The sequence below is a fragment of the Neolamprologus brichardi genome, chromosome 13 (assembly GCF_056152115.1).
Source record: "Neolamprologus brichardi isolate AB-2024 chromosome 13, ASM5615211v1, whole genome shotgun sequence".
NCBI lineage: Eukaryota > Metazoa > Chordata > Actinopteri > Cichliformes > Cichlidae > Neolamprologus > Neolamprologus brichardi.
Genome location: NC_142116.1, coordinates 4,169,190 through 4,195,202, shown reverse-complemented (window position 1 = coordinate 4,195,202; position 26,013 = coordinate 4,169,190). Strand labels below are relative to the sequence as shown.

At 39.2% G+C, this 26,013-nt stretch overlaps 1 protein-coding gene across 2 annotated transcripts in view; it reads left to right on the top strand.

Moving 5' to 3' along the window:
- Positions 1–9,628: 9,628 nt before the first annotated feature.
- The window catches only part of atrnl1a (attractin like 1a), a 359,651-nt gene continuing 343,266 nt past the window's right edge, over positions 9,629–26,013 (top strand). For both annotated transcript variants that reach the window (XM_087849988.1, XM_087849987.1), the window contains exon 1: positions 9,629–10,479. In XM_087849988.1, the coding sequence (XP_087706114.1) occupies positions 10,235–10,479 (245 nt within the window). In that variant the 5' untranslated portion in view covers positions 9,629–10,234. The remainder of the gene's footprint in view (positions 10,480–26,013) is intronic.

Here is a 26,013-nt window from a genome sequence, read left to right as displayed (position 1 = left end):
TATGTGTGTGTGTCTCAGTTTAAAAATGAGTTTGACACCTCTGATCTAAAAGAAGTGCATTGTTACTCATGTTACCAATAGCTGTTAGCTTAATGTTGGCTTAACATTAGCTAATGTAACATTTGATTCCATTCAGTGCTAATGTTAAGGCAGCTTTACTGCAAAAAGTCCAAATAATAATATAAGATAAATAATAATTTTTAATAATAAATAATATAATAATAATATAATAATAATATAAGATAAATAATAATTTTTAATAATAAATAATATAATAATAATATAAGATAAATAATAATTTTTAATAATAAATAATATAATAATAATATAATAATATAATAATAATATAAGATAAATAATAATTTTAATAATAATCCAAAATAAGAATTATAAGGTAAAATATTGCTACATGTAGAGAGAGGAATGATACATAAGGATCAACAGAGATTTGGATTATTAGCGAAGTGATGAGGATCTGACAAACCTTTGAAGATATAAAACAACTATAAGCTTTAAATATTTCTTTAAATGAAATCAATCATCATCCAGATACTTTGGATGCTTTGAGTGTATAAAGACATACAACTGAAAGCAAATATGTGGGAATGTCAGCAGTTAAACTGCTGCAGAAAGATGTTATTTGCTGTGTCTAGTGAGCATTTGGTGGAAGCTCAGTCTATATTGTTATAGATGTGAAAACACAATTTTGTCTTCCAATTGTAGAAAAGGGTATGAAGCTTCCTTTTATGACTCTTTCAGCTGCTGCAGAGAGGAACGACTGTGGTCGGTGGTTGCAGCAGTGAATCTAATATTCTTCTTTTCTGTGGTTTTCCATCATTGTTTAAAAGGAACAATGTATTTCGAAGACTTCTCCAACTTGTTTTCTCATTAGCACATCAGCCAATGTGTCTCTGAGCTCTGCAGATAGGAATCAATCACACGCACAGGAAATCCCCTGGACTCCGGCCACGTCCTGCCCTCTTTCCCCTCTCACTCGGCCGGATCTAAATCAAACGAGCGTGGCTTGGCAACAGTGGATAGGCTCTTCATCACAACTGTAACTATGGTCACACTAGGACAGTAACATCCCCATGGCTACAGGAAAATAACTGTCCTGGACATTTTTCCACTTTAAGTGGCTGCAGGAATGAAAGGAAAATTATTTTTATGGATCAGAGAGGAAGTTCCCAACAGGAGAGAGGAGAAACTGTAGACTGTAGAAAGATGGAAAACTGTTCTGAATAATTGTAGGAACTGTTACTAATTTGTTTTTATTGAATTTGACATATATTCCAAACATAAAAATTCACATCTCCAATAACAGTTCATCCATCCTTTCCCTAACTGCTTATCCAGCTATGGTTCCTGGAGGCTGGGAGCTGAATGATAAATAATAAATTCATTAAAAATAATAAAACATGCCAATATTGTATAGGTTTATCTAAAAGGAAAGTTTTAAGATAGTCTTATTGGAGCCTGATAGCCGAAGACTCTGCCCGCCACTCCTACTTTCAGAAACACGAAAACCCTGACATCTAAGAAAATTAAATAAAGATGTTTACATCTCTTTCTGAGTTGTTCTTCCCTTCCTGTAGTTGTATAAGTCAGTTTCTCCACTACTTACCTACTTTTACTGGTAAAACAGCAATCTTTCTGAGAAACTGAGAAATTTGATTTTGAAATGAAATTAAACAATTACTAGTTGAAACTAATCTAATTTTCTTACAGTTTATGACCCTGTTTTTCAGAGCGGCACGTGTTTATATCATATTTACAGGGCAAGTCTTCACTTCTCCTTTTCCAAATGATTGACACACTCAGTCACAGATGTCCTAAATCCATGATTTCACAGTCTTTTGTCATGCGTTTATTTTTCAAGAAGGGCAAAGAAATTAAACAAAGAGTCAATCATGACTTTCTCACATCTTCTGGGGGCCCTAAGCAGGATGGAAAACCCCACTCAGCCTCCAGTTAAGCCCTTCTGTGTCTTTTGTATCATTATTTTTTTTATTCTTTTCAACTGGATATTGTTTGTGTTCCTCTATCAATCTTGAGTCTGAGTCTGAGTCTGGCTTAAGTTGAAAAATATATATCAGCGTTGAAATCTTTATACTGGGGGTTCTCTAAGCTCACAAAGACCGAGTGCCAAGTTAGGAAACCAACATATGATTGAAGACTTCACAAGAAAATAAATGTTTAGTCCATGTTTGTAATGTGTCAGGTCAGTGCACACGCTGTATTTGTTAATGTCAGGGAGGGTTACACTGTTGTGATGGCTAGAAGGGCTGAAATTGAACACAGGGACACCATCCTAGCTTCAAATCACGCACTGACGACTTCACCTTGTCCTCGGGCTTAGAATAATTGATTCCAAATTAAACAATTACTTTCCCCTATCTTGTTGGTAAATTTCTATGTAACCTGCCTTAGCAGCTACTAAACACCAGGGGGCACCAAACATCAATCAACATTTCTAACGTTTTTATTATCTCTTCCCAAGGACAATATAATTCCCCTTTCTTTTTTATTATCCACTCTCCCGCTGCACGTCAGTGTGTGTGTGTGTGTTTTAGTGTGTCTTCTTTCTTTTTTATGTCGGTGAAATGGCGGCAATCGCTCTCAATCTGTAGCCATTTTTGAGGCACATCTGTGTTATTAAACACCTCACAGCTGGTAGTGAAAAACATTAATATGAGCACGGAGAGGAAGCTGATGGGCAGCAAACCAAATGCGCTGAATGCACCTTCTCTGTATCCTGCATGTCCGCATAATCCTTACTCATCCCCGTCCCTCCGCACCACTTAGTTATTGCACTGTTTAATTATAAACAAACTGTCAAAATCAATATTGGTTTATTTATTTTTTTCATTTTTCCCCCTCAAAGTGGGTTTTTTTTGTGTAAGCCAATCAATAATCCTACTTTGGCCCTTGGGGGGAGGTTAAAAACGATCTATAATAGGATTCAACTCAAGCAGCAGGAATAACAACGAGCCAAACCAATTTCCCACAGGCTAACAGTGAGGTTTAAAAGCACAGTTTGATGTCCCTTGTAGCTTAAAAGCATGAAATATGAACACAGAAGTGACAGTTTGCGTTTATTAGGCCTTTCAGCCTAGAAGTGTTTTAAAAGAATGATGACATGTAACTTTCATTTGTATTTATTCACTCAAAAACATCACCAGGGATGAAAGCATCTAGTTAAAGTTACAACGCTGACAGTCCTGACACCGCACTGTGACAATTAATTTTCTACTTCATGTCCTGCCAGAAAGTTAATGAATATTGATATGCAAAAGGTGCACACCCCCATATTCTTGACCTTGTCATTTATCTCATCTTATGAGGCGAAGCAGAACCCAGATCAGTATTCTCATCGGAAGACATTTGATAAATACTCTCCCTAATTTAGAAGCAAAGCAGATGGTCTTGTTGCTGGCAATAGAGTTGCGAAATTGGGGCAGAGAAATAAGTGTGTGTCAGCAGCAGAAGCATCAGCAGCAGCAAGGTGCTCCGTGAAGAGCAGGAGGTAGTGCTGCGTGTCCCAGGAGGGGTGTAGAAAGGGAAAAACCAGCCTGCAATAAAACAGCTGTTTCTGCAAGAAATGGCTGGCTGCCGAAATACCTGCTCCGCTCAGATAAAACCGAGTCCAAATAAGAGTTCTTGCTAAGCCAAATGTATTCTTTACATACCCGAAGGCACTAGAAATGAATTTGAATGTTCTTTTTTTGTTTTGTTTTTTAAAAGTAGGCTGTTAAAATCATTTGATGTTGTTGATTAATGCGCCTAGTGTGAAGTAACAAACCCATATAAAATCAGTCCCAATCATATGCAGCTGATGGATCTTTTACACCGCAAGATATACTCGGTGTTTTTGCTGAACACTGCAGGCTTTCATTTATCTTTTTCAGAGAGTCATCTTCTTCTTTTTTTTTTCTTCTTCTTCATTTTAAAATTTCCTAAATCAGTGAACACCAAAGTTTGGATGCTTGGTGTGCAGATCTGTTCCTAACCTTGACTAAACAGTTTCAAGTGGCTTACGGGGATCATAGGAAATAAGAAAAAAAGCTCCAGAAAAGCATCTAAATTGATGTTTGCCAACTGTTCTGGTGCAATAACGTCACTGGCTGTCTTATGTGTCAACTTACTGTAATTATCATTTAGGTTTAAGACATTTTTGCACCAAGTAAGGTTCTCAGACTCAGCGATTTCTTCTGAGCTCACTGTCTTAGAGGTTGCTCTATTTACATTTCCAAGTAATATTTCAATTCAATTCAATTTTATTTATATAGCGCCAAATCACAACAAAAGTCGCCTCAAGGCGCTTTATAGATACAGAGAAAAACCCAACAATCATGTGACCCCCTATGAGCAAGCACTTTGGCGACAGTGGGAAGGAAAAACTCCCTTTTAACAGGAAGAAACCTCCGGCAGAACCAGGCTCAGGGAGGGGCGGCCATCTGCTGCGACCGGTTGGGGTGAGAGAAGGAAGACAGGATAAAAGACATGCTGTGGAAGAGAGACAGAGGTTAATAACAGATATGATTCAATACAGAGAGGTCTGTTAACACATAGTGAGTGAGAAAGGTGACTGGAAAGGAAAAACTCAATGCATCATGGGAATCCCCCGGCAGCCTACATCTATTGCAGCATAACTAAGGGAGGATTCAGGGTCACCTGGTCCAGCCCTAACTATATGCTTTAGCAAAAAGGAAAGTTTTAAGCCTAATCTTAAAAGTAGAGATAGTGTCTGTCTCCCGAATCCAAACTGGAAGCTGGTTCCACAGAAGAGGATATTTGCATTAATGATATTTGTAAATGTCATCATGTAAGGTTGTGTTACATTGGTGCTAATTTAAGCTTTTGACCTAACAGAGATTTATTTATAAGCGAGTAGTCAAGGATGTAAAATGTGTGTTTTTGTTGTAGCCTTTACTCCTGGCCTATACTTTCTTATAGACACCTGCCACCAGTATGTGTGAGTGTAGTGGTAACAGTACTCACCTATGAAACTAGGGCGTGTGCACGTGTAGGTAGTAGGTCCATATAGTGTGTTTTAGACCCTTTCAAGAAGACAGAAGTAATATTATGTGAATGACTTATTTGTAATAGCTGAAGTCCATGTGTGCTTGTTGATCTTTGACAGTTGCTCCAAGCATCATCATGGTGTCAGTCAGCAAAATGTTTGTCCCCGTGTGGTGTAATGTTACACAGGTGGACACTGATACTGGACCATAAGTAATGCATCACAAGAAGCATCACGATCATCCTCTGATAAAATAAATTGGTCACATCAGTGTTACAAGAACTTAATGTCATAAAAAGGATCTTTTTTAACCAAACTATGATATTTTCTTTGATATACCCGAACTTAAAAAAGCAGCAAGTGAAAATCAAAGCAACACTGAGTGAAAGCAAAACTTACCTGTGGTCACAGATGAAGCTTGAACTCCAGTTCATGGTTGAAAGTCGGGTGTGTTCGTGCCACCTTCCTCCGTGGTCACATTTCTAATGTGAAAACATTTCTTTTTGTTGCTTCAGGAATGCTAAAAGAAATCGGAGCAGCAAATCTGGTGATCTTTCAGGTGGGAGACTTTTTCAATTTAAAGCTGCTTTCTTTTTTATTTTGGCTACTTGGGGGAAAGATTAACTCTTGTTCTGAGTAGTTTTGTTTTCTGTCTATCAAACTACACCTGCAGTTACTCTGGAGGTTGTAGACACCCCTGTTGCTCTGGTCAGCTGAGCTGCTATGTTAGCTAGCTTGCTGTATACTTGTTGATGTAGATGTTGACATTAGACTGTATGGTCATCAGAGATGGGCCGATTACTTTTTTCAAGTAACGAGTAAAGTAAGGGATTACTATTGCAAAAACGGTAATTAGATTACCATTACTTTCCCGTAGGAACGCTGCGTTACTGCGTTACTAAAACCGTGATTTTTTTTGCGAGAATGTCTCATGAGAGTGACGTAAGCGAGTGCGACGTTCGTGACAACAGCTGTGTGCAGATCAACAATGGATCATATATCGAGTGCAGAGAGAGTATGAGCGTGCAGCGTTTAAAGCGTGGAAGTACTGACCTTACTTTGAGTTTGATTCCATAAAAAGTGACAAAAACATTAGCGTCCGTTGTGCGTGGGAAGAAAACTTCTTTTTACAGCGAAAAAAACCCCTAAACTTCCAAGCAAACACCGAGTGCGCTATGACATAATGGGAAATTCACAGAGAAACTCGCGGATTCTTCCACTGACCGCTGCAGCACACCTGCACCAGGATAAACCTCCGCCTAACCTACTCCTGCTTTACAGGTGAAAATAGAGCAAAAGGACCGCTAGTCTTTGACTTTATTTATTTTCTGCTGTGTTTTACTTGCATCTATTTGAAAGAGTGAGTGTAAACACACACAAAAAAAATTATTTTATGTGCTGGAATGTGCAGAAAATAGGTTTAAATATTAAACAAATTTCTTCCAGTCAGAGAATGTTGCATATAATTAAATTTTTTGCTTGATGCATAAAGTTAAAAGATTAAAACTAATAAAACAAGTTTTAAAAAGAGACTTTTTCATTTGATTACATTTTGTATGATGGATTATGTAGAAAAAGTAGAATTGGGCTGAAAGATCTATCGCTTTATCACCTATTCAGGTTGTAAATCGTGTTTTTAAAAAGTAACTAAGTAATTAATTACTTTTGAAAATAAGTAATCAGTAAGTAAGGGGATTACTTTTTGGGGGAAGTAATCAGTAATTAGTTACTGATTACTTTTTTTTAGGTAACTTGACCAACACTGATGGTCATACACAATAACCTTTGGCTACAAAAAAGTCACACAGACTAGTGCTAAAGCCAGCAACAGTAGCCCACAATCACATTGGTGACATAGGGTGGCCATGCTTTGCACGAGGTATGATCAAAACGTCCAGGTCCATAAAAATATCTCCTTAAATCTGGCCAGTCTTATCTTTAGATCTGTTATTGGAAGTGCTGTTATGTCTCTGTGCGTCTGTGTTGGATCTCCCCCATTGTGTCAGTAGACCAACTCTTCAACTTGATTTTTTTATTTTTGGGAAGTGGGTGAAGCTGAAGGGAGGAAGATCTGGGGTACAGCTGGTGAAAGAAGAATGTGCTGGTGTGACCCACTCCTCAGCTGTTGCAGCATGACCTGAATCTCATCACCAGCCGTGATCCTTTCACATGAAATTCAGGTCAGTTTGACACACTTGCTCTCTGCACAAGTTAGAAGTTTATGGTGAAATCGCTGAGCACACAGTATAAGTGGTCACAAAGGGACTTTTCTGCTAAAAACAGCTGAGAGAAGCTGTCTGTACATGGCTGAAAAGACTTTGAACTGAATTACAGCCAAATTTTAGTCAGGCAGGGTTTTTGAAGTTTATTAACCTGCTGGTAAAATCTATATTCTCCACTAATTATTAAGAGTAATTTATGACCGTTTACGAGCTCTGTAGATTTTCCTGTTCCATCATCTGCTGACTGCTAACTTTGCCTGACTGTTTGCTGTGCATGAAGGACAGTGTGCAGTGGATTTATCAGAGCTTGTATTAAATAGTTACATATTCCTGCTGAAAACAGCTTTTTGGTGAGGGCAGTGAGATCAAACCTTGCAGCAAATAAGCTGTAAACCCCAAAACTGCAAGATCAAAGATACTCACAAAGCTGCACAGTTAGTAATAATTTGGAGTCCTTTTTTGTATTACACACCTGAACACAGAATACCCTCAGCTTTTATTTATTAGTATAATTTAGCCAATAAATGCATTTTTGGCAAATTTCGGCCGTGCCTTTTTGTAGCTTGGAAGAAATTTGGATACAAATAACTCACTGCAGTGTTGAGACTCACCTTGTTAAACACCAGGTGTCTACACACATGTGTAACTGCTGTAACCAATATCTCAAGTTGAAACAGAGTGATTCTCTTCATCACAGTGTGGCAGAGTAATATCTTGCTTTAGAGAAGTCAATGTTTCGGTTTGAGGATTATCGTCTTTTGGCTTGCTGCGTGGTTTTTGTGAGCCCTCGGGGAGTGCAGATGCAAATCTTGGCTTTGTTTTTCAAAAGCACAGCTTGGCTCTAAAGAACATCTTTGTGTCTTTAAAGCCTTCAGAGTGAGATGAAGTTATAAATCAGGCAGACAGTTTGGGGAATTAGGCCTCCGTTGTGTCAGTCCGGTTTTAATGTTGTTGTCATATCTGTCTTTGAATCGACTCAGATGCATCCAAATGTGTCCAACCAATGCACCGAGAGCTTAGGTGGAAAGAAAGAGGTTAATTTCTTATTTGAAAGCATCTTTTCTCAGCTGTAGATATTTTGCACTTTAAATCAACACTGACTGATCTCTGAAATAGAAGGACAGACTGTGGGATTACACGTCTTTTACTGTTTCCAGCTGGTTTTGAAATGTTTGTTACATAGATAATAACTATTTGAGCAATAAAGCGTACCAGTGATTGCTAGAATGAATGCGGTGGGGGTTGTTACGCTGTCTCCAATTTGTCTCGGGGCAATAGTTCTTGAAGAAATTACCATTTTGCTGCAGTTTTATTAGCGATCATTCCCCGCGGTTACCCTTTCTCATAAGTTTCTGTGAAGGCGCGAGCGTGTGCGTGCGTGAAAAACTTCTGTCGAAAATGAGTAACAAAATTGGATTTTGACATTATGGTTGAATTTACTCAGCCTTGAAAAACTAAACAGCCAGTGTTGGGTTTTGCTGAAAAGAATTAAGCTAATTTAATTAGCTAATTTTTTTCATCAAAGGCACAAAAATAATCGAAAGACAATCATATGGATAACAGACTTTCAGCCTCACTGGGTAATGCTTTGAGTGATAGCGTGTCCTTTACAAGGCATGCATTTTGTTTTGACATAAGCATCATACAGCATATACATTAGCGGTCTATACAGTGTGCATGCATACCCTTGGTGGCCAAATTACTGGATATCAAGGTCATTCTGCATGATGTTCAGGGCCAAAAATGTCCACATTCACAACACTTCTTCTAGATTTGCTGGGGGAATATCAGGAGACAGCTGGCGGTCAGGACAATACAGAAAGGTGGCGGGTTTTCCCTGTTTTCCTCCAAAACATGTGCAGTTATTGTTTTACTGGCGAAGTTTGCTGTAGTTGCAGATAGCCAAAGCTCTCAGTGATCAGTGACACTGAAAAAAAGCTACAAGAATTAAGTTTCTAAATGGAAGAAAGAAAAATAATTAAAATAAATGTAAAGGAACCCCTGTACCCGATTACTTACAGTACAGCACATGGTGCATCATTTTGACTTGGAAATACAATAACTCTCTCTCTCGCTATCTCTGTATAGATTTAGGTAAGGAACTAGTGTAGGTATGCATGCCATAGGGATAATTATTGTAAAAGGAAAATATTTCTTCTGTGTGCAAAATGTCTTTCTTCATTCTTCTTTCTTTCATTGTTCGTCTCGAACATGCGCTTCAGGTGTAAAAACGCGCTGAGACAGTCGGTGTTGCAGGCGAATGTCACCGGCTTTGTCTCTGCTGCATGCCGTTTAAAGGGAACTGCCCCTTTAACCGCGTGGCCGTACTGCTCATGCTCGGGGCTTTGTGCTGGAGTTTCCCCCTGTCAGAAACCAGCTGTGTGGACTGAAGAGCGAGAGCAGCAGGCAGGAGAAAGAAGCAGAAGAAGCGACGATCCGGGGGGAGCTGCGGCTGTCGCATCCTCGGAGGAGAACAAACCCGGGCAGAGGGGAGGGCGCGTCTTTGTCTGGGAACACATCCAGCAGGAGAGGAGCGCACGGTCGTCTGAGCTCCGTGGATTGATTTTATCTCCTGGATTACAGCTTTTCCCCGCTCAGAGAGCATCATCCGGTCACCATCGCTTGTATTCGTTGGAAACTGCACACTGGAAGTTATCTGGAAGAGTTGCTTGGACGCGCGTAAGGGGGCTTTCGATGTGAAAGTGGATGAATACGAGAGGAAATGCGTTCACGGGCTTTTTAACGTCGGAGCAGTTTCCATCAAAGTTTCACCTCTTTGTCCCGTCCCGCAGCTTCTCTCCCGCAGCTCGGCATGTTCTGACAGCGTAACTGCTGTTTTCCTGCGCCTTTCCCACAGGCGTCACAGGTAAGCTGCTTGAGCCAAGTGACACCTCAGCTCATGACAACACATCACCTCACAGCCTAACGTGACGGCTCGCTTACTCTCCGCTTGCAGCCTCCGAAAAAAACAAGTCTACCCGCGTCCATCATGGTCCTTGTTAGCGGGACACGTCTGCTCACCTGGACCAGGTCTTCACAGAGCAGGTCCCGGGAAGTGTTGAAAATATACCTGGGAATACTGATGATGCTTCATCTCGTGGTCCACGCGGAAGCCTCCTCGGTGTCCAAGTCTTGTGATAAAAGCTGTTTTTCAGGGAAGTGCATCAACGGGACCTGCGTGTGTGACCACGGCTGGGTCGGGGATCAGTGCCAGCACTGTCAGGGAAGATTCAAGTAAGTTGGTCGACAGCTTGCGTGAATTTACAGTTCAAATCGTACCTGTTGTACTGTTTCTCATATCACTGTTGTGGCGATCAAAGGCCAAAACATGCAGGGTCTAAACTCTGCTAATGGTTACTACATCTTCTTTTCTTTGTAATATTAGTTAACTAATCTCACTCTTCGGGGATTAAGTGTAAAATGTTCACCTGCGTTTAAACCCAAGCACTGTGGATGATACCTGGCTCTATTGTCAGAGTGTATGAGGGTAAATTAATGCCACAGCAAAACAAAGACTGAGCACCCTGATATTATGCATTCATATTTTATGTAAAAAAAATGGTAGAAGTTGGTACACAGGAATATTAAATGTAATCTACAATAGTAAGTCATGGTTATGCATGAGCAGTGTTGGTCAAGTTACTTGAAAAAAGTAATCAGTAACTAATTACCGATTACTTCCCCAAAAAGGTAATCCCGTTACTTTACTGATTACTTATTTTTAAAAGTAATTAATTACTTAGTTACTTAGTTACTTTTTAAAAACACGATTTATAACCTGAATAGGTGATAAAGTGATAGATCTTTCAGGCCAATTCTACTTTTTCTGCATAATCCATCATACAAAATGTAATCAAATGGAAAAGTCTCTTTTTAAAACTTGTTTTATTAGTTTTAATCTTTTAACTTTATGCATCAAGCAAAAATTTAATTATCTGCAACATTCTCTGACTGGAAGAAATTTGTTTAATATTTAAACCTATTTTCTGCACATTCCAGCACATAAAATAAAATATATATTTTTTGTGTGTTTACACTCAAATAGATGCAAGTAAAACACAGCAGAAAATAAATAAAGTCAAAGACTAGCGGTCCTGTTGCTCTATTTTCACCTGTAAAGCAGGAGTAGAGTAGGCGGAGGTTTACCCTGGTGCAGGTGTGCTGCAGCGGTCAGTGGAAGAATCTGCGAGTTTCTCTGTGAATTTCCCATTACGTCGTAGCTACTCGGTGCTTGCTTGGAAGTAACGCATTACAAGTAACGCGTTACTGCCCATCTCTGTGCAGGAGTGTAATGTACTGCACAGCTTTGTTTGTTTGGCTGCATGAGTATAAACATATTTCTAAAAGGAGGACATTAAGTTTTAAAGCCCAGACATCAGACTGGTCACTGCTTTAGAGCTGCAGGCACGAGTCTCATTCAGCTGACATCAACCGAGTGATTCAGCCATTGCCCGGCTGATGCCTTGCCTGTGATGTTTTATGAGACAAATTTGATTTGTTTGCAAAGCTGAATTTTGAGTGAGTTTGAGTAGTAAGTGAAAAGTAAGAAGCGACCATGCTGTTGGGTCTGTCTAGCACAGGCTGGAACGAGACAATTTAAAAACTCAGCAAAAGCATTGAACACCAAGTAGGCAAAGTTCTTCGTGTTACTCATGCATGAGGGAGACCTGCCTGGAGCCAAGTGTCGTTCCACCACTTGACCTTCGTCAGACTCTCGTCCGCTCCCCCGTAACACTGCTCTTTTATTGAGCTTACATGAATATACATAGGTTCATTAACATATGACGTCTACATACAAACAAAGAGTACCTTGCCTGTGCGTTGTGTAAGTGTGTGTGTGACCCCATAAATGACTTCCCTAACCCTGCTGGTCTGGAAGTCCAGCAGTTTATCTAAACAAAAGGCACTTAGACTAAAACAGATATAGATACGCTTATCCTACCATAAAACAATAAGAGAAGGTACGACCTCTCCCATGCTCCCAGGATGTGGGTGTGAATGCCAGAACACTCTGGAATGCGCACAAAGCCTTTGCAGACTATTAAGGATCACACATCCTATCACTACACAATCGATTATACACCTCTAAGCATATATGGTTAAATATATGGTTAAATATTTCTAAGCATAAATGATAATACAAACAGTACAAATCTAACACATACTTCTTGAGAAAACTTAAACAAAGCTGACTTAAGACGTTAAGTTCTGATTAACGTCTCCAGAGAGTCTGAACGGGTTCTGCTAAAATATTTATAAAGACACAAGCCTGACCCGGAAAAAAAAGGAAGAGAAGAAAAGAATAGGCATTGTTTTGTAGAAGCACTAATTAGTACAAACCACTGTCACCTGCTCAGCCACAGGCAGGAGAAGATGGTACAACCACAGAACACAGTGCTAGTGTGTACTCTAGAAAGGATTGCAGCAACAGTTAAGTTTAATAATACATCCGAGTGGGGACATATGTGCGGGCATGCTAAAAGACAGTATGCAATAATTTCAAATATGGTTCATACGGACCACATGGTTTTCTTTGTATCACTTGCCCAGAACTGGCACCAGAGTAGGTCCCTGGTACACCTGTCTCAGGTGGGCTGACTTGATCATTTGATCTCTTCATCTTCATACATGTTCTGAATTGTTCTTAGTCTGGTTTCATTGGGAAACCGTTACAGGAGAAAAGGTGGAGATTCAGAGACTTACTTAGACTTAGATCCTCCCGCGCCGATCGGCGGGAGAGAACGCCATCGAACTCGGTCTATCACGGCAGTTGTTGCTTCATCCCATGACAGTCCGACTGAACGTAAATCTTCAAGGAAAGTCCTCCTCCATGTTATTTTAGGTCTTCCTCGCCGTCTCTTTCCATTCTTCGGGTTCCACAGAACCGCGACACGGGCAGGTCTCGGGTCCGGTAGCCGAAGGATGTGATTCACAGAGATTCAGAGAGGGTAAAGAAATTCCAGCCCCACAACTCATCCAGTATTATATATCATAGCACATTATCTTTTAATGCATTAAAGATGTAGTAGTAGACTGCAACTGATTTTTTATATTTTAATCTTTTGATCTTATGCTGCATCTATGTTCAGCAAAAAGGTTTTAAAGGTTTCCAACACAGGCAATGGCACATGCATATTTTGTCATTAAAATCACTTTTGCACGTAATGAGTGAAGAAGTGAAGAATGACACTTGGAAGGGAAATTACACAGCAAAGAGCCGATACTGGGGGGAAAAGTCTGTCCACCCACTGCCTGTTCGACTGGTTTATTCCCTCTTGACTTTTATAGCAATATGGAAGCCCCACATCACATATGCATGATGATAAAAGTGAAACATTTTATATGAAAACAATGTGTTTGCTGTTTATAAAAGCACACTAGTATAGTCACTGATGTCTGGGTCAGGTTAGGCCGGAATTGCTCTGCAAAATGCTTCCAGCAGAACATTATTCTGATAAGCCTTCCTGGGGAGTGTGTGTACGTGACATAGAGGCAACTTAACCAAATGTTAGATTAAAAGTCTTCTATAAAGGAGGTGTTTCATACTTGACTTAGAAAAACTGCTTTAGGTATTGTAAAAAACAGATATTTCCCTCTCTCTGCCTGGGAGCAGCTTAAATGGTCAGATCCCCTCTCCCTCCTCGCTCTGTGGCAATATTCACCCCTCATATCGTCCTGAAGGAACAAGCATACCTTGTCACGGTCACCTGCAGCCTGCTCTGTTTGAGTACGGATGAAGAAATGGCAGGATATCAGTCTGGTATTTTCTCTCTAGAGGACAGTATCGATTCCTCGATCAATACGAATGTTGCAAGAGCACCGGGCAAGACAAAACTGCAGGGATGAGCTTTTCTTCTTAGCATCTGCTTGATATCATTCACTAATACAGAGTGCTTCTTATATACAAGCAATGGGAAATGATGGGAGTGCTCGATTAAAAAGGTAGAACAGCTGCGCCATCAAATTGCCCAATGAAGTGAAAGCGTATCATTCATGATAGTTCTGAGCTATCAGTCTACAGCATGTTTAACCCTTACGTGACCACTTTACAACTATACAACTAATAAGGGCTTGCTAAGCAGAGGCTTACGGTGTCAGGAGGTCCCTGCAGCAGATTGCATCTGTTTGGACTGTTTGCATTTCTTGTTTGAATGTTTATCAGCTTGCTACAAAGGTCACTAAAAGACAAGAAAGGGACTCAAATGAGTACAGAGAGACTGAAATGACCGTAAAGAAAGAAATAATGATTGTAGAGAGACACAGGCTCACTACAAAAGAGTGCAAAAAAGCAAATAGATGAAAATAATAAATGACCACAAAGAGATAGTTAAACGATACGAAGAAAAGACAGCTAAAGTGACCACCAACAAAAGAGCAAACATAAGTAGCATAAATTGGGATTTGCAGGCAATAAAGACACAGATGAAAATGGCTCACTCGCTATATCCTAAATGACCGTAGACCACAGGGAGACCTAAATAACCACAAGGAAAGACAGATTTATCGCACAGAGACCCTAACTCATGAAAAATATGGAAGAAAGTCAAACAGATGAAAATGATGGATGTTTTTTTCATTAGGAAGAAGCCGTGAAGCGAGACTTTTAAACACGGCACGTCTTAAATGCAGGTGGCGGCATTAACCAATAAACACACTGAAGATGGTGATTTAATGGCATACGAGGTCGTTACATATAATGGGGACACAACTATGTGGGAAGTGACATGTGGGGAAAAATTGCCTGCATCTCGGGCTTTATACGGCATTTATTCTACTGCCAAGTGGCGATAAAAAGTGTCTACTGTGGCTCTCGTTATCCTGTTGCAGGTATGGGCTTAATTAGAGTTGCTTTGCATGGCTGACAGTTCAAAATAATCCTTATCTATGTTTGACCCTTAGTTCATCCACTGTATGAAACAAGCTGTTCTTTGCTCCTTTCCCACTCTCTTTTAGTCAACTTTGGCTGCCCCTTGTAAACAAAGTTTAAATAGCAGGTGAATAGCTTACAGTCAGTGATGTAACCACATTAGGGATATCCTCGCTCACTGGTCTTATACAGAGGCTAGAGTAGAATAAAACTTGTCTGAACACTGAGCTCAGACATTTGGCATCAACTTGCACATATCCTAAAATAATTATATGAAACTTCAGCCATGTTTGATAGAAGCATCCAGCAGTGTAGCAGGTTATGCATGACAGAAAACAGGAGAGAACAAAATAAGATCCTTTCATGATACACATCTGATGTCAGAGAAGGATTAAAATGACCATGACGTCTTGATGTTACTGGAGCGGTGGGGGAGTGGGGTATATTTACAGGCCTATGCCTGGGCGCCACTGACTCAGGCTGCTCAAGATGTGACTGTTGAGTGACCTTTGACAACAAGTTTCAAAACATAATACTCTTCCCATCCTACTCGCATGAATATGGTATTATAAAATAAAAATGGATGGATGGATTTCAAAACCTTCCTTTGACCACTAGAAGCAAGCCTCATTGTCATGCACTGTAATTAGCGCTGTGTATATATTCTACACATTGTACCTTAAAAATGGACCGATCCAGCACCTACTGTTTAGACTGTAGCTATTTTGTTTTATGTGTTTTTTGGAGTCAGAAGTATTTAAAGGATGGAGTGCTAATTGGAGTGGAGTGCAGCAAATGCTGCATCTGTAAAGCATATGGGTACACCTGCCAATTAGTGGGAAATAACAGATAATTAGACTGGAGCACAGATGTCATATTGTCACATACTTCCAAGGGATCCAGTTAGTTATGGAGATGAAGTCTAGCAGATAGCAACATACTTGCCAGGACTCTAACTTTAAACCAGTATCCAAATGAAAGAGTTTAGTTCTTATGAACAGGAAAAAATATATCAGGGTGTAAAAATGTTTATTTCAACAGTTACTTTAAAATGGAAAAATAACTATTGAAACATTTTAACGTGGGAATCTATGGAAATTTAAAGTGGCTATTTGAGGAACTGCAGTTTTCAGTATTTCGACATTGTCTTCATTTTCCAGCCTTGGAGGTTTTTCATGGAAATATAAAAAGATATCTTTAAAAAATACTTTTTTAAATTTTAATTTGTAAAGTGAAAATGTGTCTTTATGTTAAAGTTAATAATGGAGCAGAAAGACACTGGAGGTTGCTTCCTGGTATTATGAACAAGCTGTTGATAAGTTTCCTTGTCAACAATGCTCTCTCCAAACAGTTGTATTATCTGATGGAATTCACTGTTTCATCAGCTGCATCTATAGTGAGGACAGACTGAAGGGATCTGTGCTTCAATAACGCTGGTCTGCTTTGGAAATGCTCTATAAAGCTAAAGCTTTACTGGCCATTGGATTGCAGTTGGATGAGCCACACACACACACACACACACACACACACACACACACACACACACACACACACACACACACACACACACACACACTGTACTGTGCCACATAGATAGATCCAATAAAGGAGAAATAGGGAGACAGCTCTGCTTGTCTATTGATTTAAGGCATATGTGCTCTGTTTGGTCTTATTGGTTCACAGTATCAAAAGGTATTTTCTCTCTTTATTTTTTTTCTGCTCTCATGTTGTTTTTCTTTTGATACAAACTAGATAGCATCTTTTTCCCCACCTGCAGCACACAAAAGCATACCTAAAGAAGTCATCAGCCATCAAAACGCTTAACTTTAAAATCCAATTTCCTTTGATGAAATGTTTTTTATAACCATTTCACAGCGCTACAGTTTCCAGTATATTTGAAGTTTTTGAAGCTTTATAACATCTTTAAACACATTGTGTTTTCTTTTGTGTTGGTTTGCAGTAATCTGTTTCTGTCACAGTGAAAGAACTCATCATACTAAAGGAAAAGATCTATCCAAGTCAACATGGTAAAATTGTTGGCCAATCCTTAAGCTCTTATTTTGAAAGTTCAGTTCAAAGTTCACTAACAACCACATAGGTCCAGTCGTCACCCTCTAGTAATTTCCTACAGCTTGATCAGCTTGCTCTTCTTGTGGTTCTCGGTGACATTCTGCTGTCTTGAATCTGTGATCTTCATGTCGTACTCATTCTCATTCTGCTCTGGAGATCGCCTGTAAACTGGAGGGTGACTCAAAACACAACCCACAATAGTTGGAGAGCTGGTGCTACTACACTGAGTTCAAAGAGGCAGCCAAGCAGAATGGGGAAATACTGCTCAGCTGCTCTCCAAGGTAAAAGAAACTATGTTTAACATCCATTTTCACAAGTGCTGGATCTAAGGTGTAGTGGTTTAGAAATGTTTGCCTTACATTCAAAAAAAAGATCCCTGATTTGAGACACAAACTCAACCTCTCAGTGTTGGTCAAGTTACTTGAAAAAAGTAATCAGTAACTAATTACTGATTACTTCCCCCAAAAAGTAATCCCGTTACTTTACTGATTACTTATTTTCAAAAGTAATTAATTACTTAGTTACTTAGTTACTTTTTAACAACACGATTTACAACCTGAATAGGTGATAAAGCGATAGATCTTTCAGCCCAATTCTACTTTTTCTACATAATCCATCATACAAAATGTAATCAAATGGAAAAGTCTCTTTTTTTTTTAACTTGTTTTATTAGTTTTAATCTTTTAACTTTATGCATCAAGCAAAAATGTAATTATATGCAACATTCTCTGACTGGAAGAAATTTGTTTAATATTTAAACCTATTTTCTGCACATTCCAGCACATAAAAAAAAATAATTTTTTTTGTGTGTTTACACTCAGTCTTTCAAATAGATGCAAGTAAAACACAGCAGAAAATAAATAAAGTCAAAGACTAGCGGTCCTTTTGCTCTATTTTCACCTGTAAAGCAGGAGTGGGGTAGGCGGAGGTTTACCCTGGTGCAGGTGTGCCGCAGCGGTCAGTGGAAGGATACGCAGTTTCTCTGTGAGTTTCCCATTACGTCATAGCGCACTCGGTGCTTGTTTGGAAGTTTAGGGGTTTTTTTCGGTGTAAAAAGAAGTTTTCTTCCCACGCACAACGGACACTAATGTTTTTGTCACTTTTTATGGAATCAAACTCAAAGTAAGGTCAGTAGTTCCACGCTTTAAACGCTGCACGCTCATACTCTCTCTGCACTCGATATATGATCCATTGTTGATCTGCACACAGCTGTTGCCACGAACGTCGCACTCGCTTACGTCACTGTCATGAGACATTCTCGCAAAAAAAATCACGGTTTTAGTAACGCAGTAACGCAGCGTTCCTACGGGAAAGTAACGGTGATCTAATTACCGTTTTTGCAATAGTAATCCTTTACTCGTTACTTGAAAAAAGTAATCGGATTACATCTCTGGTCACAAGCTAGTGCACTCCCAGTGTCTCTCCCAAGCCTGGGTAAACTGGAGGGTTGGGGCAAGTAGGGCATTTGGCATAAATGGTTACAGTTACAGGGAAATAAAGCCACACCTGAAAGTACTTATCTTTCACAAGTTGTCCTTGTGTCCTTCTGTTAAACTGATACATACACTTTTTTTTATTTTATTTCTGTGTTGACCTGTATCTACTGTTCTACTGTTCGGTGTGGCTATTGCTATTTATGCATTTACTTGGTTGACATCAGCTGCAGGACTGCATGGTTGCCTTGTACTATCCCTCCTCCCCACTCTCCTGCAGGACTGTGTACACCTTGCCTTGCACATCAGTTCATGTTAGCTGCTCTCTTGCACTTGCTCACTTTCTCTTTTATGCACTCTTGAAGCTCAGCTGGGGAAGCGTTGACACACTGTCCTCTAACATATTTGGTAATTAATTAACAAAATGATTTTTTACAGAGGTAGCAGATCCCTGGTCAGACACTGGTAACGATCACACTACAGACAGACTCCTACAGTGCATGATTTGCTTAACTGTGCAGTTATCACACTAGTTGAACAAACCGATCTTTGGGGGACAACTGTGCCCAGACACATTATAGAAATCACTAAAGAACTACAAAATAGTCTCTTCTAGTAAATGCAGAGGTAGTCATCCTCCTTATGTTAACTTCGGAAGCACTTCCTGTAGTTTAGCACCAAACCTCAATATCTCCATAACTTCAAATAAAGTATAAGAATAAGGGTTAGTAGACCCATCCATCCACACCAGGAAACTCTTGCTTACGTTAGCACAGTTCAGAAAAGTAGCCCTACAAACAAACAGCCACATTGTATTCGATAATACCATAGTTTTGAAAACAACTTAAATTTCGGTGATGAAAGCCGAGTGTACGATGTCCAAATCAAGCGCTTTGCTTGTGTATTCATCTTTCATAGCTCCTGTCAGCAACCTTTCTATTGGAAACATTTGAAAAACAACCCATGCTTATTTTTGTTTTAATTATTTAATTATTATTATTATTGTTTTCTGTTATTATTGTTTTCTTCAATTTGCCATTCTGTTCAAATGGCAAATTGAAGAGTCTCCTTAAGTCAAGTGCACAATCAGCAGGAGTAAATCATAAATCACAAAGGAGAACTATGCAGCAATGAAAGAGTACTCTCAATAGAAGAATTTCTTCTAAATATGTTACCTGTTTGTCCTCAATTAACCTCATGGTTAGAAGGAAGAGGCGGTGAAACACTTGTAGACCTGCGTAACATCTGGCAGTTTCACCAGCAAACTCTGATGCAGCACATCAAAGTCAATCTTTTTGCCCAAGGTTTTGCTAGAATAAACTGCTGCATTAATCTTGCTTTGTCTCTTGAAAGTTAAGTGAAAAATGAATTCACACTGATCAAACATTGCCAAGCCATTATCTCCCAACAGAGATGTAACAGGGAGGTCTGAAAGAAGATGCTGATGGTACTAATTGATAGAGAGGAGGGGGAAAAAACATAATGCTGCTGCTGTTGAGCCAGATGGAGCGAACTCAGTCAGTTTATCAGGGTTGGTGTGATAAATACAGCACGCTTCGCTCCAAATTTAGACAGCAGCCGATCAGATGACAATACAATATTGCAGTTATATTAAGTGAAAATATACATGCAGAAAATGCTATTTTTATTTCTATAAAAATGATTATAGCTTTAGATTAAAACCCTCCACTTCATGTCTGATTTAATCTGTCAACTAATACTGTGAGCGCAGTTTTGATATTATAGTGCCACCAAAATCCTATTACGTGATGCTGGAGTCCATTATGGTCCCCGTTCAGCTCTGCACATCACATCTGTGTGCAGCAGTGTGAATATCATGAATATCATTTCCCTTGTTGGTTTAGAAGTTTGGCCTAACAGAGTTAAATCCTTAGAAGTGATAGATGAGAATTTAAATCATGATCATGGGAATTTGTTCAGTCTGAATATGACATGAAATCTTGTTGCCAAGTCGGAACAACGTAGGATCTGTTGCCAAAAAGAACTTTTAACTATTTGAAGATACTTTACTTTCTAATAAGTTGATGACTCATTCTTCTGTACAGAGTAAATTGGATTCAGGACACGTCCATTGCAAAAGTAAAATATGTACATTAGCAAAAAACAGTTTTTTATTTAATATGAATTAATCAGCAAACATTGACCTATAGTAACTTTGAAAATAAATCTCCATCACAGTAAAAAAAGCTGAAAAAAATAAAGGATTCTACATACCATATGTAGAAATGTGTTATTAAAGAGCTTTTTGTGTTTCTAACTTATGGTGTTAGACTGGCTGTAGCTCAGGCGGTAGAGCAGGTCATCCGCTGATTGGAAGGTCGGTGGTTCGATTCCTGGCCTCCCTAGTCTGCGTGCCAAATATCCTTGGGCAAGATACTAACCCCTTGTTGCTATCCGATGCATCCATCAGAGTGTAAATGTGTATGAATGTTAGATAGACAGAACAGATTAGAAAAAGTGTTTGAGTGAATGAATTAGTTGTATAAAGAGCTTTGAGTGCTCAGAGTAGAAAAGTGCTATATAAGACCTAGTGAGTCTTGGGAGATTAAAAAAAAAAAGAGAGATAAATGTAGCCACTATCATGTAACTTATTAATTTGTGATTTTAAAACCATGAACATTATTATTATTATTATTATTATTAGTAGTAGTAGTAGTAGTAGTAGTTGTAGTAACTGGAACCAGAGCAATCATCTTGAGTTATTAGCTAATGCTAGCTTGGCTAATGCTAGCTTGGCTAGCATTAGCCAAGCTAGCATTAGCTAATAACATCAAGGTGTATCCATGGACTGATGATGTAGCTCGAGTACTGACTCCTTCTTGGTCTGTCAGTACAGCTGAGTGCAGAAACGTTATTGCTTTAAAACCACAAATGTGGTTGAGAGTTCCAGTTTATAAAATTAGCTGAGGTGATGCCTGGCAGACAGTTAGTGGCTAAAGCTACTCGTGTCAGGAACTGTCTACCATTCAAAAGCAGCCTTATCCTTATTAACTCTTTTTCACCCAAGTATCAAACAGACTGCCTGGACCTATGTTGTAATTTTGGCTGTAAAATTTCAAGATAATTCTCATCTTTTCTGAACCATTTCAGTTTTCTCTCTAGCCCAAAACAGTTGAGGAGTTATGGAAATATAAGCACACATAGTAACATCTATGCCCAGCTGATTCCTCTGTCTATGTGTTAAGTGAGCAGTACCTTTTGTGCTATTGTGATACAACAACTATCCTTATAAAGCACATGTCTTTTCTTCTCTTCTTTCTGAAACCATTTGAGTTTCTTTGTAGCACAAACGGTAACAGACTTACGGTCGTTAAAGAGTGCCTGTGAAATCGGCCCACTGTCAGGCTGATGGTAAAAAGACTTAATGTTTCATGTCTTAAAACAACTGAAGTGGCTGATTGGTTAACACCATAAAAAGAAAAAAAATCCACCAGTTATCAGCTGTTACTAGGAAGGAAGAAACGAGCCTTTAGAGAATAAAAAAAGGTTTCCTACCAGACTGCAACCATGTTAATTTGTGCTTTAATGGGAGTCTGTTGTAATTGACTTACTTTTCGAAACAACCCCAAGTGGCTATTACTGTGTTTTGTTTTGTTTTTTCTTGGTTTTTTAGGTACATCTTTTTAGGCCAATCCAGATTGTTGTTGATTGTGAAATACAACAGCACGGCTTATTTGAGCTGCAGTGTAGAGAATGCAGAGCTACATTATTTATGGCCAGTTTAACCCTTATCACACACAGGATCAGGATTTAACTGTTAAAAACTAAAACAAATGCCCCTTTTCAATAAATTTGTAGAGAAGTTGTAGAAATTTTAATGTCTTAAAAAATGCCAACAACACGATGTTTAAGTGCATTAAAAATATTTTGCAGATGAAAATTCCCAATCAGGTTTCATCATCTCACTTAAAATAACAGTATCTATTGTATTTATAATACCGTACCTGTATAGTTATTGTTTTCTGTAAATTAAGCATTAAAAATATGTCATATTACATTTTCTTGAATATCTTGAAAGTGATAAAATGAACACTGTGGCTTGAAGTTTAACACTTTATTTTATAGTTTGGTAAGTACCGAAATATTCAATTTAAAAAAAACACATAAACAACAAAATAAACAACAAAAGAAAAAGTAAAAATGTTCAATAACTACCAGCAGCTGGCAAGAATTTCAGTTCAAGAAAACTCCAAAATATTTATTGCAGTTACATCTCAATCCTGCCAGTCTCGATTTATCAGAGCACTTATACCCGCCATCAGATTTTCTGTTTTTTGTTTTGTTGTAAGCCTCTTTAGTGAATTTGACCCGAGGATGAACGTTATCGAGAACACAAAGTATAATATAAGAAAACATTTTGATTGCCTTAGGAGATACTTTTGATAACAATCAGGGTCTTATTCTTAAGAAAATATCTTAAAACACACTCATCATGTTTACAGTAAATTATAGCCACAAATATGCATAAATAGTCACAGTCGCAAAGGGAGTTCCAAATATAAATCCTGCTGGGAGAATGGAGCCATTCAAGGATAAAACAACCACACAAGTGTTTTAGTGAGAGACGTGCAGAGTGGAGACAGAGTAGAGTGCTTTTTTTTGCCATCAGAGTCATCATCTGCTGACATGGGCTCCAGTCCATGTGTGTATGTGTGTGATTACGTGTGTTTAAGCCTCTGGCAGTGTGGCGTAATGATGACACAGCTCGTCTACTGAAGATGTGGTTTGTTTGTGAGTGTGTGTTTGTGTTGGTGTGTGTCTATGACAAACCGTGCGTGGGAGGGAGGAGCATCACACTGCCATCTGTCCAGTGGGAGTTAATCCTGCTATGATGAGAGAACGCAAGGGCATGACACACGCATGCACACATGCACGCGCAGCCGGATTGGCAGGTGTGTTACATGAATAATGTCCCCCATGTGGTCCTCCCTGAGGCCGTAGCAGTTTCTCAGAGATGAAGGTCCGTATTTATGACATCACAATAACAGTGGGCTCCACTAATACTCCATCTATAGATCAGACAGGACAAATTTAGGTTATTTTCAAGTAATTTTCCATCATTTGAAGAATTTAGCATCAGTCATCTATCAGCAACCACTAAAACAAGTAACGTGAATGTCACTGATCCAGGCATGTGCACCCCATCTAAGCATATGGGCTAGGCACATATGATTGAAGAGAAATTATAAGGCCCAATCATATCATTTCCTCTCTGTCACCTTGTTTTCAGTCCTGATTTAGTTACATGCAACTCCACATCATTAACTGTCCTTCTATTAAAAGTGAGTTTTTTTTTTCCTTCTGAGTGTTGCCAGTCTCAGCTATCAGGTTATTGTAATAATTTAGGATGTTTACCTTTCAATATAAGGGGGTGTGAGGTGACTGTTGTTGTACATTGGTGCTTTATTAATGAAACTGAACATGCCTTCTGTAATGCCACACTGCAAAAACTGCTCAGTGTGTCAACACATGAAAAAGAGCTGAAGGTACCGACCCCGATTCTCCAATCTTAAGATGTTAGACTAATTAAAACTCCACAAAATGCTATGAAATCAGCCTGATCTCTGGGGACACCACCCCATAGGACAGTGGTTCCCAAACTTTTTTCGCTGGGCCCGCCTTTGTTTTACAGAAAAATGTTCACCCCCCTCGCGCGCACACACACACGCACGCACTAACACATCCTCCAACCACACACACCCATGTTTTGCTCATTTGCAGTTTATTTCACAGCTCAAACATTTAGTAAATAATTAAGCAAATACAAGTAATCTGCAATAAATTACAGGTAGTAATAAAATAAACTACTAACTACAGTTAGTAAGGCTACGTTCGCACCTACACGGGTATTTTTGAAAACGCAGCTGTTTCGTCCACACGTAAACGGCGTTTCGAATCACCGAAAACTGAGATTTTTTAAAACTCTTTTTTTTCCGTTTACGCGTGGACGAGGAATACAGAGTTCGTCAAGCAACGTCAAATTGATGTGCCTTTTTTCACGTCAGCTGTGCACCACGTTATTGCTATGGCAGATAGTCGGATTAACAGTGTTTTGTCTCTATCTTCAGGTTTTACACGCTTACATATAAACATGCAGTTACTGTCCCTCTATTTACAAAGGCAGAGGCTCACGGTGTGATTATTTTACATGTAGTTGTTTTTTTCCTGTGTAATAATATTCAACATAGATATCAATAAATAAATAATAAAAACATAAACAGCTGTGGGATCCTGTTTGTCCGTGATTTGAACTGGGGAACAAATCGTGGCAGGATCAGCCTGATGTTATTTGTGTCCCGCTGTAACTTTACTGTATAAAGAGCTAACATCTCCAAAATGTCAGGAGTAGTTAGTCATTATGAGAAGTGTTTGTGAACTAAAAATCAAGAATGTGGGATCCTGTTTGTCCGTGATTTAAACAGCCCAGCGCTGCTCCCGACGAAGGGAAAACCAATCCTGCAGGGGAGACCTACCTCGGCACTTGTGCAGGTGAAACCAAAGGGAAGATTTGCTTCACCATATTTTCTAGTCTTTGGCTTAGAATGAAGTTGGTTTGGAAACATATTCAGCGATGCTTCATTTCCTGCTTTGCGTTTGTGTGGGCGCCCATGCTAGCCCTAGGGGGCGGGCCCCACACTTTGGGAAGGTCTGCCATAGAACAAGGTGGGAAGTGACTCAAACTGGCCAGAAGGCAGTGACTCCTCTGGTTGGAAAAAGAAGTATGATTGTAGGACTCTATAGTTAGCTTAATTTAAGACCTCAGTAAACACCCGATGACTTTATAGTCCAAATCTATTATTTTATTTTATACAACATGTTGTAAATTTTTATTTTCATATCTCAAGGTCTTGTTTATGAGTGTGGGAACAGCAGAGTGGGAGATTGACAGAAAGATTGGTGTGGCATCTGCAGTGTTATGGACCATATACTCGTCTGTTATAGTGAAGAAAGAATTGAGCATGAAGGTCAGGATGTTGATTTACTGGTCAACCTACCAACCCAGTTAAGGTGGTTGCATCTGACTAGGATGCCTCCTGGATCCTTTCCTGATGAGTTTCTTTCTTTCTTTTAATTTGTATCCTTCTTGGAGGAAGCTACAGGGTAGAAATGCTGGAGAGATTCCATATCTTAGCTGGCTTGGGAACAAACTGGTGACCTCCCAGAAGAGTAGATTCAGTCATTAGGGAGACGGAAATCTGGGCACATCTGCTCAGACTGCTGTCCTTAGACTTGGTCGAATATAGAAACATAAACCTGGATGTGCTTTAGGATGAGGATACCTTTTGACTGACACGTTTTTTTACTGTCACATTTGGTTTCAAAATTGGTGGAGACAGTTATCCAACTTAGGACAGCAAGACCCCGCTATGCAAGGGA